Genomic DNA, 20,567 nt, shown 5'->3' with positions numbered 1-20,567 from the left:
AGGACATTAACTGGAGAGGAACATGAATCCTCATTTTACAGAAAAGGAGGCTGAGACTTTAGTAAAGATTCAGCCGTTTGCTTAGCCTCATAGTGAGTAAATGTCAAGCCAAATTTAGACCTAGTTTTACTGACTTTAAATTCAGGGTTTTTTGTACTATAATGTATAGTCCTGAATTCTCATATCTTCTGTGTCACAAAGCAAGGGAGATATCCTTTCCTGTCTTAAACTATATGCTCCTTGAGGGCAGGGACCATGTGCTTTATCAATTTAGCTGACCAGGCACTTTTCCTATGGAAAAAAGGTAAAGACTCAGCACCTGACCTTCAGGGGCTCACAACTTAGCCAGGAAATAGGTACATAATTTTAGTGCAGTGGTGTGATAGAAATTGGGACACAAAGGAGAGAGAAATTAAATCTGACTATGAGAGGGCAAGAAAGCTTCCTAGAAATAATGGAAGTCATGCTAGTCCTTAAAGAACAACGGCCACTATTTACTAAGCCCTGGTGGTTCAGTGGTTAAAGTGCTCAACTGCTGCACAGGAGAAGGATGTGGCAGTCAGCTTCTGTAGAGGCTTATAGTCTTGGAAACCCTATGGGGAAATTCTACTCTGTCGTTTAGAGTCACTCTCAGTTGGCATCAACTCAACGGCAGCAGGTTTGGTTTTTGGTTTGATTCATTGAGATAGTCAGGTATAGTATTCATGTACATTATCTCATTTAAGTCTCAAAGTGTTCTCTCTGAGATTATTATTATATGCTCATTTAGTTGATTTAATGGCATCAAGTTATAATTGTCTGATGTGTCCATTTCTGGGATGTACTTGCCACTCGAGTTTAAGCCAGGAACCTTCTTCCTTAGACAGTGTGTGTGCATCTGTGTTCATCTGCGCTTATTGAGCACTTAGTATTTATCAAGCACTGCTTCCTGTGCTTTTCATACATTACCTAATATAATCCTTATGACAATCCCATGAATTAGGTATAATTATTCCCGTTTTATAGATGAGACATCTGAGACTTAGAAAGGTTAAAAAACATGCCCAAGATCACTCAACTAAATTGCGAGGCTTGGATTTAAAATTGGGACTGTTAGGACCAAAGACAGTATCTTCGTGGCGTTTTGATTCTCATTTTTTGTGTTTAATTCTGATAAGACCTACTTCTGAACGGTTTCTCATTGGTTTTGGCTATTTTATTACTCTTTTCTCTAAAATAAGATGTTAACTAGAATTTTTGTAATCTCTTTAGTGTTTGCCCATCTTGACTCTCGTCCATTATATGCTGATTTTCTAGTTTAACCTTCAGAGACAATCTTATTCCAGTATTCATGGGGGTGAGAACATGGAATACCTAATCAGAGATATTTCAACATTTGACATAAAAGTGAGAATGGAATATTTCACTAGAGGTATTATCCTCGAGTACCTAAGTACATGGTCAGCAAATAAATGTTCTTGTCTACAAGAAGGCAGCACTGGTCAACAATCGTAAGGATCTTACATATCTGAATGGACATCAAACATGTCAATTAAATAGTTTTTTAAATGGTTAATATTTAGTTCAGAGAATGGTTGCTATTTTGAATGTCAAAGGCTCACCAAGAGCACAGCAATTCCCAGAGGTATCACCATAAGCAGGCTAACTGAGAGGCCTGACAAAGTGCTATTTGCTGTGGTGAATTCATGCTGTCCAGAGTCTAGTCCTCTATTTTACCAACCCTAAAATACATGTTTTTTTAGAGTTAAGGATTTTTACTTGTAAGAGGTTAAGCAATTCTAGAGAGAACATATCAAATAAGATAGACCTACTGCCCAGCTAAACCTTTGTCAGCATTTCCAGGGCTGCCCTACATTTTGAGAGAGCTATTTGCATATTGCACAGTGTGCATAACCATGTGGGGCAGCCCTAAGGGTTACTTTTTTCCTAATTGGCCATGAGCTGTAATGCACATCTCTTAGAACACTTTGCTAAGAAGGATGGCAGATATAAACAAATAACTCCAGCCATGACACTAGCACTGAGTGTGGTCTTGGTAGCAAACAATGTGGTCTTATTAATTTAAGTCATTAGGGAAATGCAAACCAAAACCACAATGAGATGACACTTTATACCCATTAAAAAAAGAATGACTGTAATAAAAAGACAGACAATAACAAGTGTTGGTGAAGATGTAGGGAATTGGAACTCCCATACATTTGTAGTGTGAATATAAATGGGTAAAGTCACTGTGGAAAAGAATTTGGCAAGTCTTCAAAATGTTAAACATAGTTACCATCGCTTCTGACTCATAGTGACCCTATAGGACAGAGCAGAACTGCCATAGGGTTTCCAAGGAGTGCCTGGTGGACTCGAACTGCTGACCTGTTTTTTAGCAGCTCAGCTCTTAGCCACTGCACCACCAGGGTTCCATAGTTATGACTCAGAAATTCCACTTGTAGGTATATACCTGCAATGTTAGGAGATCTCCAACACCACCTTCACTTCTGACCCAAATTGCAATTTCAGGTCTCCAAGACTACCCTCAGGCTCAATAATTCACTAGAATGACCACAGAACTCACTGAGAGCTGTTATCCTCATGGTTACAGCTTATTACAGTGAAAGGATACAGATTAAAATTAGTCAAGGTAAGAAGTAGATGGAGCAGAATCTTAGAGAGTTCCAAGGGCAAAGCTTCCAGTAGTCCTCTCCCAGTAAAATCATGGATAGCACTAACTTCTATCACAGTGATGAATGACAGTATGCACAGAGTATTGCCAACCAGGGAAGCTCACCCAAGCCTTGGTAGCCAGAGTTGTCATTGGGTTTGTGTCACATAGACATATCTAATTGCTCACGTGGCTGACCTCAGTCTCCAGCCCTTCCAAAGGTTGAGCTGATACCATGTGGCCCAAAGACTCCACCAGAAGTCACATTGTTAGCACATCTGGTGTGGCCCAAGGCCCCCACATAAACAAAAGCACTCTTATTGGCAAGACAAATCAGGAGCTGAGGACAAAGGCCAGACCTCTCTTTGGGCAAGGTTAATCCTTTACTGCATAATACCAAAGAGAAATGAAAACCAAACAAAAACTTAGACATGAATGTTCATACCAGCATTATTTATAATAACCAAATAGTAGAAACAACCCAAATGTCTATCACATGATGGATAAACAAAAGATAGAATATAATGGTATATTTTAATTTAGCATAAAAAGGAATCAAGTACTGATACATGCTACAACACAAGTGAACCTTGGAAACATTAGGTTAAGTGAAAGAAGCCAGTCAAAAGACCACATATCGTATTATTTCATTTACATGAAATATCCAAATTGGGCAAATCTGTAAGGACAGAACATTGCCTAGGGCTGGCCAGGTGGGGGAGAAATGGAGGGTGACAGCTAATGTACACAGGGATTTTGGGGGGGGGGGGCGCAGAAGAAAATTTACTAAAATTCGATTGTGTTCATTGCACAGCCTAGTATCTTACAAAAAAAAAAAATTGAACAGAAAATGATACTGGTGAGGAGTGAGCTTCTTGGATCAAGTAGACACATGAGACTGTATGTGCAGCTCCTGTCTGGAGGGGAGATGTGAAGGCCAAGGGGGACAGGAGCTGGCTCAATGGACACGGAAATGCAGGATGGAGAGGAGTGTGCTGTCTCATTGGAAGAGGGCAACTAGTATATAACAAGGTGTATATAAGGTTTTGTTATAAGGTTTTGTATGAGAGACTGACTTGATTTATAAACTTGCACTTAAAGCACAATAAAAATTTTTTAAAAATTCAATTATGCATTTTAAATAGCTGAATTGTATGGTATATCTCAATAAAAATGATAAAAATAGATTTGGCAGCAAATTTTAAGCCATCTTAAAAACAGTTAATTTAAACAAAGTTTTGTAAATTATAAATCGATATAATTTGATCCTCTTGGAGTTTTCATAACTGCCTTAATGGCTGCCACGATGGTGAGAGGAGGGGAAAGGTTTTGGGGAAGGAAAGGGAGGTGTTATTCGCAAATATAAATCACTTTTAGTTCTTGGATCTTCTAAGGAAACCTCCAAAAAATAGACTTTTCAAAGGGACTGTGTTTTTTCTTCCTAAAACATCTGTTAAAACATGAGTGAAAAGGAAAGAAACTTTAAGGTCTTTACTGATTGTTCAAGGATTCACTCCTTCTATCAGAAAGTTAGAGGCTGCAAAAAAAAACCTGGATTGTGAATTATACAAAGTTCTTTATATATTCTCTTTTTTTCATTGTGACGTTGCCTTCATTTTCCATGTAGAAAGAGCTCATTGATGCCTATTCAAATGAAATCTATAGCTGAATAAATGTCTAAGACTTTCAGGAATTTGGTGATAAAGGCTGTCCCTTGGGTGCATCATTTTAACTTTATACAGTGAACTCTTTGGGAATGAGAGAAAGTAAGCACAAACAGGGCAATGCAGAGGAGATGTAAGAAGGTGCTTCTACCTTTCAAATAACGTTGTTGTTGTTAGGTGTCATAGAGTCGGTTCCTACTCTTAGCAACCCTGTGTACAACAGAATGAAATGCTGCCCACACCTGCTCCAACCTTACAATTGTTGCTGTGTTTGAGGCCACTGTTGCAGCCACTGTGTCAATCCATTTCATTGAGGGTCTTCCTCTTTTTCACTGACCCTCTACTTTACCAAACATGGTGTCCTTCTCCAGGGACGGGTCCCTCCTGTTAACATGTCCAAAGTACATGAGACAGAGTCTTGCCATCCTCACTTCTAAGGGGCATTCTGGCTGTGCTTCTTCCAAGACAGATTTGCTGGTTTTCTGGCAGTCCACGGTATATTTAATATTCTTTGCCAACACCGTAATTCAAAGGCATCAATTCTTCTCTGGTTTTCCATATCCATTGTCCAGCTTTCACATGCATATGAACAGGCACACCTTGTCCTCAAAGCAACATCTTTGCTTTTTAACACTTTAAAGGAGTCTTTTGTAGCAGATTTGCCCAGTGCAATATGTTGTTTGATTTCTTGACTGCTGCTTACCTGGGTGTTGATTGTGGATCCAAGTGAAATGAAATCCTTGACAACTTCAGCCTTTTCCCTGTTTATCATGATGTTGCTTTATTAGTTCACTTGTGAGGATTTTGGTTTTCTGTATGTTGAGGTGTAATCCATACTGAAGGCTGTGGTCTTTGATCTTCATCAGTAAATGCTTCAAGTCCTCCTGGCTTTCAGCAAGCAAGGTTGTGTCATCTGCGCATCGCAGGTTGTTAATGAGCCTTCCTCCATTCCTAATGCCTCGTTCTTCAAATAACATAGAATTCTGTAAAAGAAAAATGGTTCATTAGCTAAGTGTTTTTTTTTTTTAGTGACTTAGTTTAGGAGTTTAAATACTAACTGTTCAACAACATTTGATTCTTTCCGGTTTTTGTTTCCTTTATGGTTTGTTAGACTTAAGGTATATAGAGTATCTTGAAGATTGGCTTTGAGGACTATATTCAGTGTCATAGCTTTTGGTCCCAAACTCATTTTCCATTTTGGCACAGATGTGGAAAAATCACACTTTACTCGAGATCCATCCCAGCTTAAAGGTATCCTTGTTCGAGCATCACTGAAAAAAAGCACAATGGGATTTGGTTTTACTATTATTGGTGGAGATAGGCCTGATGAATTCCTACAAGTGAAAAATGTGCTGAAAGATGGTCCTGCTGCTCAGGATGGGAAAATCGCACCAGGTAATTTTTTTTTTTTTGAGAACTATAGTTTTCAGAATTACTTGAAGTATGGTGACACTATAATAAAAATTATAATGATGAGGGTTTTTTTATAATTTATTTATATATATCATGCTGAAGTATATAAACTGGAGAGGGCAGCTCCTGTATTAAAATAGTTTATCTTCAGATGGTTTGTATAATTTTGAAATAACCTCTTATCTGTACTAAGCTACAGATTTATTAACATCTCAGGAAACTATTTGGTTGTTTAATTTTCTTTAATTATGCGGTACTTTTTTTTTTTTTTTTGGAGTGAGCTAACATTTACCTGTACTTTTCTTTGAAAAAATGGTTTATTCAGATGTTTATAGTGATATCAAGCAAATTGCTATATCTAGCAGTTTTTCCCAAGTATTTTTCCTTCCTTAGTGTTGCTGGCTATTAGTAAAATTGAACTTATATGTTAAGAATTGGAAACCCTGGTGGCGTAGTGGTTAAGTGCTATGGCTGCTAGCCAAACGGTTGGCAGTTCGAATCCACCAGGCGCTCCTTGGAAACTCTATGGGGCAGTTCTACTCTGTCCTGCAGGGTTGCTATGAGTCGGAATCGACTCGACGGCACTGGGTTTTATGTTGAGAATTAATGGAAACACAGATTACTATTTCTACAGAATTATGTAAACTTAAGTTGTCTTCTATACAGTTTTGCCAAAGTCTTTACTTAATAATTGTTAGACATTTTAATATGGCTAACAGTCTTTGTGGCAGAGGAGGTTGGAAGAGATTCAAGACTAGTGATCCTGAGGGAGGTTTTCAGTCACTTTTTTCCAGAAGGTTTTTAGTATTCTATTGAAGTTTCTTCTCATACTATTTACTAGAGTTTTCTAATCTTTTGCTATTTCACAAACCATGTAACTATGGTCCCAATTTAGATGGTCCAGTTGTCATAGTACTTTTTGATGACAAGTACCAAGTAATTTTCAATTAGGATATGAGGATCTATCATATCATGCTTCTCCATCAAGGTGATAGAAGGTTAAAAGGAGGAAACTTAAAATAATTGAAAGATATATTTATAAATGAAATTATTTTTGGCTCTCCTTTTTTTAATTACTTCATAAAAATAACAAGCTCTGGAGATTAAAATTAATAGTAAGGTTTTTTTAGTTCTCAACTATATCTTTTTTACATTTGTCTGTGAGACATACCTCTTAGCTATCCTGTATCCTCTCAGGGATTTATAATATTGATTGAGATTTGTCTAAAATTGTTTTTAGTCTAATTTGCATACCAATACAAAACTTTGTAAAAATTCTGGGAGATTTTTCCAGAGGTAGAAAGTCAAGATTTTATTTCTAATTAGTCTAACTTCTGTATCTTTTAAAATCATGAAATAAATTTCCAGACCAACATCGGTTTTTAACACTTATTTGTGTTGATTATTTAAAGACTAACCATAATCGGGACAAATTAAAGCAACTTTATTTGGAAATAACCTTTTAAATTATCACATTCAAATAAAAACTACAAATGGATGGGACTACAGATGACAAATTTTAAAAAGCCAACGAACGCTGCATTAGAAAAAGACCCAACCAATGAATGTCAGGTGGCAGTGATTCTTCAGAGTGATCATAACAACCTAAAATTGGGAAATCAAGACCAACTTCTATAGGAATTAATTTAGGTGGCTTTTCAGTGACTTAAACAATTACCCTTTGCTTGTGTTTTTTTTTTTTTTTACTTATTTCTCCTTTTGAAATCTGATTTACAGTAAATTCACGATCTCTACAAAATATTCTTAAGTTAATATTATGCTAATCCTCAGCTCTGCATTTCTTAAACAAGGATGAATTTTCAAGTACATTTTAATCAGTGACTTCTTAAAACCAAGAAATAAGTACCATTTAAAGGTAGACTGTACAAGTAACCACTGGAGTCATTTGCTTCTCTTCTACATATTAAATACGTGCTACAGCATCCCTAGCTTTGTATGACCACCTAGCTGTGACTGAGAGGATATGCTGACAATGATAATATGAACTCATTGGTTTTTCTTTTTAATGATTTACCTGAGCTTGAGGTCACAACTCACTGCTGCTAAAATAACAAGGATTTTAGACACTTATATATGCCTTTGAGAAAGGAATCACAAAAGGGAGAATGACATGTCTGTGTTGGAAATCTATTTTTTTTCAGCAGTTGATCCACAGTAAGAGGATTCCAGCATTTAAATTTAGATGCTAAATTAAAGTTACTTTTGCCTCCCCTTCCCAAAGAATTAAATTTGGAAGTAGCTTATTTGGAGATTCACAGTTTTTTTTTTGTAACATGATTATGTTTTACCAGGTGATGTTATTGTAGACATCAATGGCAACTGCGTCCTTGGTCACACCCACGCAGATGTTGTCCAGATGTTTCAATTGGTGCCTGTCAATCAGTATGTAAACCTCACTTTATGTCGTGGTTATCCACTTCCTGATGACAATGAAGATCCTGTTGTAGACATTGTTGCTGCTACTCCTGTCATCAATGGACAGTCATTAACTAAGGGAGAGACTGGCATGCATACTCAGGATTTTAAGGCAGGAGCAGTGGTTGCAGACCAGAATGGAAAACTGGGACTCACCCTGACCAGTGATCGTCTCAATGGACCATCAGATCTGAGTGAGCAGAGAGCATCCATGGCATCAGGCAGTTCCCAACCTGAACTCGTGACTGTCCCTCTGATTAAGGGCCCTAAAGGCTTTGGGTTTGCAATTGCTGACAGCCCAACTGGACAGAAGGTGAAAATGATATTGGATAGCCAGTGGTGTCAAGGTCTTCAGAAAGGGGATATAATTAAGGAAATTTACCATCAAAATGTGCAGAATTTAACACATCTCCAAGTGGTAGAAGTGCTAAAGCAGTTTCCAGTAGGTGCAGATGTACCTTTGCTTATCTTAAGAGGAGGTGAGTAAAAACACAACAAGGAAGACTCTTCAGTGTTCATGCATTTATAACTATGAATTATCCTTCCTTACAGGTCAGGATGTCTCTTTTCCCAACAGACGTAACTGGTAACTAGTGTACATTTTTCTTAGGGTTCTGTCTGATTGCTTCCCTAAGCGGTATCTTTTTTAGCAGTTTTTTGTTTTGTTTTGTTATTAGTGGTTTCATTTGTATCCATTGTGGATTTTTTTTTCCCTCTGTATGCTGTTAAAAATCTGATATATAGCTTTAACGATCAAGGAGAATCACAGCATTGTGCTATTTCAAATAAAATATATCTGCTTAATTTCATTTTCTCTGTTGATGACAATACTAGAAATTGACTCTTTTGCCTTGCGATGGTGTTCATCTGGATCTCTGTACTCCACCAAAGGTGTTTTCAAAAAGCAAAGATCTCTGATCAGTGAAATGTTGGATGGTGTGTTAACTCTGTTCTGCAGAAGCAATCACTATAGCTTGTGCTTATAAAGCTTTTATCTTAAGCTCTAGTATCTGCTGGTAAATGTTAATTAAGCCCCACAGTGCTCACGTGAGAGAAATGTAATTCTTATTTTCCAAGGGCATGAGCTGACTTGAACTGTTCCCAGATACTATAAATCCAGTTCCAAGGATTAATCGCAAAGTTGGATTTTAATAGACTTTCTTAGATCCATGCCTCTGAATGTCTAGTATTTTAAAGAATAAAATTTAATCCTTCACTCTTTTATCTCTCTGGCTTTTATTTTTCATTTTTGAGGCAAATGAGCACTTAACTTCATTGGGGAGTTTTTCCTTCTTCTTATTACTTTACACCATTTTCATTCTTCTCTGGGTGATATGGTAGAATGTGCTCAGAGTAAGGTGGAAATTGCTTTGTGTGTGCTGTAGAGCTATACAGGGCTCTAACACATATAACCAAGATGCCAGGGTTTGATGTCAGGCAGGTTCAATAGCAGCTTCCTGCCTTGCCACTTACTGGCTCTCTGGTGCAAGGAAGTAATGTTTGTCTATTTGAGCCTTGGTTTACTTTATCTATAAAATGGTGATAACATTTATGCCTTAGGATTGTCATAGAATTAAATAATACATGTATAATGCGTAGCACAGAGGAGGTGTTGGGCATAGAATTTACTAGTCTATGAAAAGTTACAGCTAGTTTTATCATAAACATAACCAGCATTTGTTATCTGGGATTGTTTCCTCTATTTCTAAAACTTGACTTGTTTTTTTAAAGGTCCTCCTTCACCAACTAAAACTACCAAAATGGTGAGTATTCAGTTGTCCTCAAATGTTTCTTCCCAACACACCAAGATACATGACGTGTTCCTCTCTGTTAGAGCAGTCATTGTGACGGTGATTATCAACTGGGAGGAATCAGGAGGCATGCTGCCCTGGGCTTGTGTCAGAAGCTCTAAGGGTATGCAAGTTAGAAAACGGCCCTAGTTAGGGGGTGTACTCATGAGTCGGAATTGACTCGATGGCAATGTGCTTTTTTTTTTAGGGGGTGTGCTCTCCTGGTTAAGTATTTCTGTTAGAGAAATACTAGAGGGCCCATACTAGAAATAATCCTATCCCCTAAGTAGTAAAATGTAGCACCTACTTAGGGATCCTTTTACTTTTGTTATGTTTCAGAGATGCAAGGGTACATAGTAGTTAAAGGAATGCCCCTTCAGAAATCCCTTCAAATGTGAGGTGAAATATTACATCTTGCTGCCCAGAGAAAAGGCATGAGAGCTTCACATAATGTCATGGGTACTGTAAATACTCACATTTAGATAACCTGCTTACATTTAGAACTCAGTAATACTTTCTAGAGTAATTGTGGCCTCTGTACTCACTTCGCTTGTTATCAAAGTAAGGCAGAACCCAAACCTGTTGCCAATGAGCCTATCCTGACTCATAGTGACCCTATAAGAGACATAGGGTTTCCAAGGAGCAACAGGTGGATTTGAACTGCCGACCTTTTGATTAGCAGCTGAGCTCTTAACCACCCTTAATCACTACTCTGTTGTAAAAGTAGTAAGCTTTCAAACCTGAGACAGTATCTTCTTTGCCATTCTTCTGAATAACCGACTAGCCTAAAAGGAGCCCTGGTGGCACAATGGTTAAGCACTCAGCTGCTAACCAAGATGTCGGCAGTTTGAATCCACCAGCCGCGCAGTGGGAGAAAAGACCTGGCAATCTGCTCCCATAGAAATTACAGCCTAGAAACCCTATGGGGCAGTTTTACTCTGTTATACAGGATTGCTGTGAGTCAGAATCGACTCAATGGCACACAATAACAACATAGAGAATAAAAAAAGAACTAAAAAAAGGTGTACCAAATAATGCTACTGTAAAAGAAACACTAGGCACACATGTGTGGCTATTTAAATATCCACAATTACATGGATATAGACTATAAAGACAATTATAAATGAAATCATAATTTAGTTCTAGTTGGCTTGCTTTGGAGTCTTTCATCTCACAATTCAAAAGCGTTCTCCCATAACCATAAGCCATCAGTTATTAAAGGAAAGGACCATCGGATATCAAATGGATTAGTTCTTTCTAGCCCACCAAGTGGGAATCTTTTACAAATTTGCTGTTGTGTGGATCAAAAGGAAAGAGCCAGCTACTTGGCTTCTGCCCTTTTACAGAACTGTTTGTGCTGCGCAGGTCCAGTGTGAACAAAGATTCTTTTTTCCCCGTTCAGGTACAACTGCACTGTATTTCCTGTACTTCTCTGGTTCTCTAATAAATATTTTTTCTTTATATCGCCTTGACTTCCTCTCCATCTGAAGGATCTATGCCTATATTTTTTAGCCCCTCTTTTTTGCTTTAATGTTTTCGTCTTTTACATAATGACGTCTAGTGAACATTTTTTAACCCCCCTGCCTCTGTATCTATTTCATAATGGCTGCCAGTGTAGCCATGTTGAGCGTAGCACTTTATAATTGATAGAAGGCTCCGATGACCTCTGTTTCTGGAAGGATCCTAGGACGTGTGGAGAAAGGGGAGGAGGCTCCTCTTACCTTTTCTGCCATCTGACTGGATCTGGGGCAGTGAAAGAACCTCCCCCACCCACCATTTTTTTTTTTTTTTTTTAACCCCTCACTGCCCCTGACAAGCTGCTGCTTCCGCACGCTAGCCCGCTTTAATTGTTTTATCACAGACGTCTACAATTTCCCTCCCCTAACTAGAAAAAAAAAAAAAAAAAATTCAGGATAACAAGCTGTCCTCAAAAAATGTTTTATAGGGAAAAAGGAGAGGTCAACTTAGCATATTTTATTTTCTTAGAGTTAATTATTGGATTTCGTTTTTAGAACTTTATTAAAGGAGTCATTTTATTTGACTGTTATTTGGGGAAAGTTCTATCTGAATAGGAAAAATATCAGACTATGCTAGTCTGTTTTCCCTTATCTGTTGCCTGGCATGGTGCATTTCCCCATAATATATATGAATTGGTTAAGCAGGGTTCTCACAGTGTCATCTTTATATCTTAAATTAGAGTTAACACTTTCTATTCCATTTTCTTAGAAAAAACTATTGCTTTAAACGTCTTCACTGGAAATGAAATTTAGTGAGTGGGAGATGGGGCTTATCAAGAATTTTATGAAGGTGTTCTCTCAGTCTCCCTCTTGCTTTATTTAGAAGTACTACCTTGTTTTGCATTCCTGTTTTTATCTTCTCAAAATCAGTTTGTGTCTTGGTGGTGGAGATAATCAGGGCAAGATAGCTTAAACATAGGACTAATTAAGGCCTTTTCAGTTAACATCATTATAAGCTGTTTTCTAGTTTAAGTTAAACATGTTTTAACCAAATGCACATGGCTGTGAATGTGGATTGCTGTAAGACTGCAAAACTCCCGTGGCTCTGATGCTGCAACCTAAACAACTGTAATTAGCTGACATACCTGGTTCAGAGAGTAGTTTTATGAACTAATCAAGCATCTGCTTTTTTAAAATACTAAGTAAGGCCCTTTTCATTTCAGAAAACAGATAAAAAGGAAAATTCAGGAAGTTTGGAGGCCATAAATGAGCCCACTCCCCAGCCTATGCCTTTTCCACCCAGCATTATCAGGTCAGGATCCCCGAAACTGGATCCTTCTGAGGTCTACCTGAAATCTAAGACTTTATATGAAGATAAACGTAAGTAGTTGTGGAATATTTCAGGAGAACATGGAACAAGATAAATTTGTATTACTTTTTAAACTGGGACCTTCCCATCTTTCAAAACCATATTGAAAAGTGATTCCTTCATTCCCACTTGCGCTTCTTTCATTTACATTCAACACGCATTCACCTAATTTTTTCAAAAATGTGTATTAAGTTCCAACTATCTACCAGACACCACATTAGGTAATTGGAATATTCGTAAATGAATAGGATATATAGGCCCTGTACCCAAAAGGGTTTATTAAACCTATGTAGAAAAGACAAATATGTAATCAATAAGTATACAAATAAATGCAAATTAGCTTAATAGGTGCAGTGATAGAAGGATGGACTGGATAGTTTGGGATCCAATGTTGGAAATGTGGGTAGTAGAAAGTGTCAGATAAAGCTTCACACAGGGAGTAAAGATTTAACCAAGCCTTCAGAGATGAAGAGGTGTTTATGAGGAAGACAGCAGGGAAAGAGAAAAGCAATGGCATCTACATTTTGACCTTGCATGGCCTGGGTTCTATGAGTACTCCAGTTTGGCTGGGTATGATTGGCAAGGAAGCCAGAGAGGAGAGCAGGAGCAGATTGAGAAGGGTTATTGGGGCAGTCTGAGGAAGCTGGCGTTGCTTAGATAAATGATGGTGAGCCACTAAATGGTTTTACCTATAAAAACCAAACCAAGCCTAGTGCTGTCGAGTCGATTCTGACTCATAGTGACCCTATAGGACAGAGTAGCACTGCCCCATAGAGTTTACAAGGAGCGCCTGGTAGATTCGAACTGCCAACCCTTTGGTTAGCAGCCATAGCACTTAACCACTATGCCACCAGGTTTCTGGCTTTACCTATAGGGACAATATTATTGGACTTGGGCTTTAGAAGGATTTTCCTGGCAGGTGTATAGAGGATGAGTCAAGGGGGCTGTGCAATTGGAGGCAAGGAGACCAAAGAGTAAATTCTTTAGAGGAATCCAGCTGAGAGATGATGAGAAGAGAGTGCATAAGCTAGAAATTCATTTTCATAGGAATTTATTTACTAATGGTAAATCTTTTCCAGAGTAAAATTTCAGATTTAGATAGGTGTAGTTTTTTTGTTTTGTTTTGTTTTGTTTTGTTTTAATTTATCTGTTTCTAAGAAATAGATCTAAATCTACCTTGGAAAAGATGTATACAGATGAAAATATTATATATAACTGACTTCATGCTTATTTAACAAATTGCAGATCTTTATCTCGATATGCCCAGGCCAAACTTAGAAAAATGAAAGCCAGGTGTTAGCATAGCAAAGTAGTGATTTAAATTAGCATAGCCTATGGAGAATCCTTTCTTCAGACTTCCCATGCATGGCCTGACACATTCTTAGTGTGAACTCTGCAGTCCCTTTGGGCCTCACCCATAAAATAAGTGACTTGGACTCATGAGTCCTTTCATCGCTAAAGTTCTATGATTCTGATCAAAAGCTTTATCAAAAGAAATTGCTTCCAATGAACATTATCGGGAATTTACCCTACATCACTTTTTATATAGTTAACATGTTTCTTCCTTTTCCTTTTCTAGTGAAATATTTCTTACTTGTAATTAACATTAATATTTTCCCAGAGATAAAATTTTTGTCATGAGGTAGATTTTCTGACTTAATAGTCTCATGAATGCAACCTGCCCTTAGGGGGCATGATACTGTGGTTTAAGAGCATGGTCCCTGGAAATCGAGCTGGGTTTAAGTCTCAGCTCAGCCACTTACTTGCTACATGACATCGGGCAGATTACTTAAGCCTCAGTTTCCTTGGCGACAAAATGGGGCTAATAATAGGTGTTAGCCATTATTTGTTTCCCCTTAAAAAATAATATCATCTCGCAAAATTAGGCTAAGTAAGCATTTCATAGGGGATGTTTATCTGAGGCAAAGGTTATTAGTTTAGGAGTGGAAAAAAGGCATTTATGGCCTCTCTTTTCTTAGGATTTGAAGTGCCTTGCCCAACTGTTAACTTAGATAATTTGTGCCTGTTAAATCCCAAACTTAAACTGAGTAATTCTGAAGCTGATGTTGTAATACTGACTTGAAAGCATTAGAAGTTAATGGAAGCATATTACTGAGGGCGGGGAAGTAGAGGTAAATATTCCTAAGCAATCTTTTTTAGAGCTGAAAACAAGGATCAATAGTTGATATTTTTTTTTTTTTTTTGGTGGTGGTATTCTCTAGTATAAACTTTCACATAGCAAGAGTTCTGAGATTATAGTTTATTGGACTACTCTATAATATTGTCCTACAAAATACTGAACTTTGTTTTCTTTTAATCTGACTAAATCCAAGTGTTTATTTTATATTTTCTGATTTTACTCAGCACCAAACACCAAAGATTTGGATGTTTTTCTTCGGAAACAGGAATCCGGGTTTGGCTTCAGGGTGCTAGGAGGAGATGGACCTGACCAATCTGTAAGTTTAAATCCTTTGGAATTTGGCTATTCTTGCTGAAACTTCTGCGTGGTGCTTTGGTGGGATGTGCAGTTTTGTTTCTAAGTTTCATCAGTGTGAGGAAGAGCTGCCTTTCTGTTAGGATTGTAGCCTCTCAGTTAACTTGGTGTAAAACCAAGAAACCAAACCCATTGCCATCCAGTTGATTCTGACACAGAGCAACCCTGTAGAACAGAGTGGAACTGCCCCACAAGGTTTCCAAGGAGCGCCTGGTGGATTCCAACCGCTAACATTTTGGTTAGCAGCCAAGCTCTTAGCCACTGCACCACGATGGCTTCTAACTTGGTGTAGCTGAAGTTAAATGCTATAGGTAAAAACTGACTATAGAAGCTGTAAATTGCATAGAGATTAATGTTTTTCCTTCTGTATGTGCCTGAAGTTAACAAATTTTAAGTTATTTCTCTTTGCCTTTGCTAAAACAGATTATAAGGCATGTTCCTTCTCTAAGAAATGTATAATCTAAAGTCCTCTTTACCACAGTTACTCTATGTTCTGAATGTTCCGTAAACAGCTGGCATGTGCCTGTGAATATTATGTCACCTATTTTTTTTTTTAATCTTATTAGTGAGGCAACATTTACATGTTCCGTACTTCGCATGTCATATATCTGTTACCTATGAAACTAGAGGAATATAAGATAATTAATGTTTATGCCCAGAAAGCATAAGGGTTATATTTGCAAAGCATTTAAAATCTTGAATTTGATTTGTACATGATTCTCACATAACGTTAGAGAACAAATGTAATCGGCTTGTTTTTAAGTTTTGCTCTTAGTTTGATTGACAAAGAAGTAATAGGCTTGTAGAATTTAAGAACATATTTACATTTTCTTTTGTATAATATAAAAATGACATTATTGTCAGCTTGAAAATTCAGTGAATATCAATATTCTTTTTTTTTAATGTCAGTCTTCTTTCTATTTCTAAATAGCACATTTAATTTGTGTAGTATAGATGAAGTCTAATTAGCCATATTAGCTATAATTACAGCAGTCATCCAAGACAAATGAAGCTCATACCACATTGCCTTGTATAGGGCAACTGTAAGATACTTTGATTGTTCTTGGTGGTTTATTTATTTTTATTTTATTGCTTCTTATTGTGCTGATATTCATAGTGTTCACTTAGACATTTTAAGAATTTTTCTCAAACAACTTGGAGGAAACCTTTCCTTTCTCTTAAATGTCAAGCTTTAGCAGCCCTGAAACTTGCCCAAAATTTCTGGATTTCCTAATTATATGGTTCTATTTGCCGGTAAGCAGAATTACTAGATCTGTTCACCCAGGTGCAGGTGAACTCCAGACCACTCTGTTCTCTTAAAATATTTATTGTTTTACAAGGTGGGAACAGGAATTGTTTCTCTGTTGTATATGCTGAACTTGCACTGATAGCCATATGTAATGAGTGTGTAGTAAGAGTTATCCCGGTGGCTATGAACAGTGTGTAGGAAATCTTTCCTGCTGGCATTGAACAGACTTTTTCACTTTGAATAGCTAGTCTACAAAATTGCATTTTCTGAGTTTAGTATTTTTGTTTGGTGATGGTGGAGGTGATGGTAGGGCTTTTTAAATTCCTGAACAGATCTGCATTTTCTGTCTTCTTTGTACTCAACTTTGAGAATCCAGAAGGGATAACATAGTATAATGGTTATTTGAGGTGCCATTTTGGAGAACAGTTGCTTTCTAAGACACCATCTTTCTGAAATATCATTGTTTTCATAATTGAACTGCAGTAATCTGCTGGAGTGGACAGTACTCAGAGTCAGGAAGTCCTTAACTCTCATTTGATCTTAGTTGACTGTGTAGACCAGCTTACACTGTGTTATCTTATTAGATATATATCGGGGCCATCATTCCCCTGGGTGCAGCTGAAAAAGATGGTCGGCTCCGTGCTGCTGATGAACTGATGTGCATTGATGGAATTCCTGTTAAGGGGAAGTCGCACAAACAAGTCTTGGACCTAATGACAACAGCTGCTCGAAATGGCCATGTGTTACTAACCGTCAGAAGAAAGATCTTCTATGGTGGTATGATCGGAGACGTTTTAGCTAATTCATCCTAACCGTGCATACAAGGAGTTGTTTTTCCTTAATGATTAGATGTTAGTGGCATTTTTGTTTTGTTTTATTTTTAGATTATAAACCAAAAGGGACCTTATAAATGCATATTTCTTGACTGCAGCGTGTTTTGGTTGTTAATAATGCTAGTTTGTACCAAATTAAGGCACCCAAAAAACAAACCAAACCCACTGCCCTCGAAGGTACAGAGTGTGCTTTTTCCTCCCATCGATTAGAACTAACTTGTGTCCATCTTTCTCACATTCTGATGTCAATCTTGAACAGGAGAAAAATGTGTAGGCTAACTGCCCACTTTCTGGGGATTCCATATGACCCTATCTATACCCAGGAGATTTTGCTGCTCTTGTGGTCAGCTTGTTGGTGTCCTAGCAGGGAAAAAAAAAAAAAAAAAGGATGAGAACTGCCAATGATCAGTTCATCTGATATCACCGATCAGAAAACTGTAAAACACATTGTTTCAGACAAATCCTATGTAGATGGCAAACTCCTCCCAACGTATATCAGGGCTGTATCTCTGCCCTGATGCAGCTACCTCCCAGATGTCAATGAACATCAGTCACCATATTAATTTATACTTAAAGTTGATTTTAAAAGGAAGTTTACTCTGTCAGTCCTCATTATCTACGTTTGTTAAAATTACTGGCCGAGGTTAAAAACCTTGGTAGAACTAAAATAATTTCTAGAATTCTTTTACTATCAAATCTCATGGAAACTTTGAAAAACTTTAAGTGAGCTAACATTAGATTATATTTATTTTTCCAACGTAATACTTTATAAGGATTTAGGAGGGGTCTGCTGCTGCCTACGTCTGCACTCAGGCTGTGTCCAAAGTTTTCAAGGAGGACGGCTTTTCTCCTCTTTATGTTATTAGAAACTAAATTTTCTTGTGAGAAGCGATGCACAAAAATACTTTTGCTAACAAGAATTAATGATGTTCCAGAAATATCAAGACTGATTATGTTTATTCTAGAAAAACAACCTGAGGATGACAACTCTCAAGCCTTCATTTCAACACAAAATGGATCTCCCCGCCTGACCCGAGCAGAGGTCCCAGTCAAGCCGGCTCCCCAGGAGGCCTACGATGTTATCTTACAAAGAAAAGAGAGTGAAGGATTTGGCTTTGTTATCCTCACCTCCAAAAACAAGCCACCTCCAGGGGGTAAGGGCTGCTGTATCCTCTTGTCTGTCCCTGCCATTCCCCTTTTCTGAGTCTCCCATTGGGGCTTAGGAAATGGATTAGGAACTATATATAAATTGTCCTAGAGACTTATCTTTTTAAGAATGGTGAATATTTTCCTTATTTTCAAAGTTAGGTAATTCATATCAAACTCTTCCAGGATTTAGGTTCATCTGTGGTCTCAGATTCCATAAAATAAGTCTCAGTAGCTCAGTTTGAATCAAGATTATACTGCGGCAGTACCATGTATATCAGGGACACAACTTAATAGACATAGTGAAAGGTCCAGTGCTGGGGTTTTTTTGTTTGTTTATTTTTAATATGGAGGCATGAGTTTTTTAAATTAGGAGACACTGTGTATGCAGAAATAAATGCTAGAAGCAATTGAGAAGAAGCAAACCAGATTAATAGAAAAATCTTGACACAAATATGTCTTTAATTGTTCTCTCATGTTATTTAATAGTAATTGCCATAGTCTAGCTCTAGAGTACCCTTGTTAAATGATAAGAGGCATTCCTAACCTTTCATATATACTTCATTCAAAAATAAGAAACTTTATCAAAACCTTTGAAAATTAATCTAAACATCCTGAATGAGTTTCACAGAATAGTCTCATCTGGGAAGGATGAATGTATGTATTTCCTCAACAAAGGAGGAATTGCTTCTAGTATGTTCAGGGCTGTTATGATTCAGCAAATTAAATATTGGTCTTGTCTTGATATTCATAAGAAATACTAATCTTTAAATATAATTATAAAATCCAAATGAATATACAATGAGAACTGACAAATTGATATGTACATATTACACTTATCTGGTAACTTTTTTTTTTTTTTTCAAACAAATGATAAAAATCTTTGACAACATAGAAATGTGCTGTTGCCTTTGCCAGTGGTTCTGATTATCTCTTGGGCAGTGAGGCCGTTTTAGACGAGATGGTCTCTAAAATCTTAGTAAAAAAAGGAAACACTTTCAAGAAAGTGTTGTTAACCAAACCAATTTGCAAAAATCTTGCAAAATTAATGCAAATGTGTAAAGGAAGAAGCTTCTGTGACATGGATGAGTTATTACTATAGTATCAGGTCACTGCTCGCTGATACTAGTTTCCATTTTCCAAAAGCAGTTGCTATGGTAACACTTGGAACTGGAACTGTCACTGATGCTGTGTGGATGATCATGTGGCCTATGTCAGAAAAATGAAAGAAGGCAGCTTTTAGGTGGATTTCATGTCCTACCGTTGGAAATCAGCATTTCCAAAAAGAAACATTTTGGGTAATCATATTGTCATTCTAATGCCATACGATAATACCAGGCATTCAGATTAACAAAAAAGTGAAAGATCATTACTCAGTATGACAGATCCTAATCACTTTTTATATTCAAAATATTCCTTTTTTTGCACTGCAAAAATTAAGAGTCTGGTGTTCACCATAAAACAAAGCAATTCAGAGAAATTGATTAAAATAAGGTGAATTATTTAAATACATATAAATGGTCTTTACATTTATTTGTTAAATAATGTTTTGCTATTTTGATGGTTTTACCTACTGTAGATACTAAAAAAAAAACAAAAAACCAAACCCATTTCCATCGAGTCAATTCTGACTCATAGCAACTGTAGGTACTAGATGTCTATGTAAGATAGTGTCATTAAGTGTTGGACTCCGTTTGGAGTCTAGACCCAATTATATCTTTTAATAGCTGTCTTATCTTGGGCAAATTATCTGCCCTGCAAGAGCTCCAGGGAGAGCCTGGTGGCATAGTGGTTAAGTGCTACATCTGCCAACCAAAAGGTTGGCAGTTCGAATCTACCAGATGCTCCTTGGAAACTCTATGGGTCAGTTCTACTCTGTCCTGTAAGGGTCGTTATGAGTCAAAATCGACTCGACAGCAGCAGGTTTGGTTTTTTGGTAAGAGCTCCAGATTCTTCTGTAAAAGGGGGATGTTGATAATAACTTCCTGTGTCATATGAGTGTGAGGATTAAAGGAGATAATGCTTGTGAAGCCCTTAGTCTGGACTTCAATAAAAGTTAGCTGCTA

The 20,567-nt window shown here is 37.3% G+C and overlaps 1 protein-coding gene across 4 annotated transcripts in view; it reads left to right on the top strand.

The window, feature by feature from the left end:
* Positions 1-20,567, top strand: part of MAGI3 (membrane associated guanylate kinase, WW and PDZ domain containing 3) — a 257,635-nt gene that overhangs the window by 206,518 nt on the left and 30,550 nt on the right. For all 4 annotated transcript variants that reach the window (XM_064282401.1, XM_064282400.1, XM_064282403.1 and 1 more), the window contains exons 9-15: positions 5,521-5,709; positions 8,040-8,642; positions 9,895-9,926; positions 12,634-12,790; positions 15,144-15,235; positions 17,107-17,299; positions 18,321-18,509. In XM_064282401.1, the coding sequence (XP_064138471.1) occupies positions 5,521-5,709; positions 8,040-8,642; positions 9,895-9,926; positions 12,634-12,790; positions 15,144-15,235; positions 17,107-17,299; positions 18,321-18,509 (1,455 nt within the window). The remainder of the gene's footprint in view (positions 1-5,520; positions 5,710-8,039; positions 8,643-9,894; positions 9,927-12,633; positions 12,791-15,143; positions 15,236-17,106; positions 17,300-18,320; positions 18,510-20,567) is intronic.

The sequence above is a fragment of the Loxodonta africana genome, chromosome 3 (genome assembly GCF_030014295.1).
Source record: "Loxodonta africana isolate mLoxAfr1 chromosome 3, mLoxAfr1.hap2, whole genome shotgun sequence".
Classification (NCBI taxonomy): Eukaryota; Metazoa; Chordata; class Mammalia; order Proboscidea; family Elephantidae; genus Loxodonta; species Loxodonta africana.
Note: the sequence above shows the minus strand (reverse complement) of the source record. Positions and strands in the feature narration are given on the sequence as shown.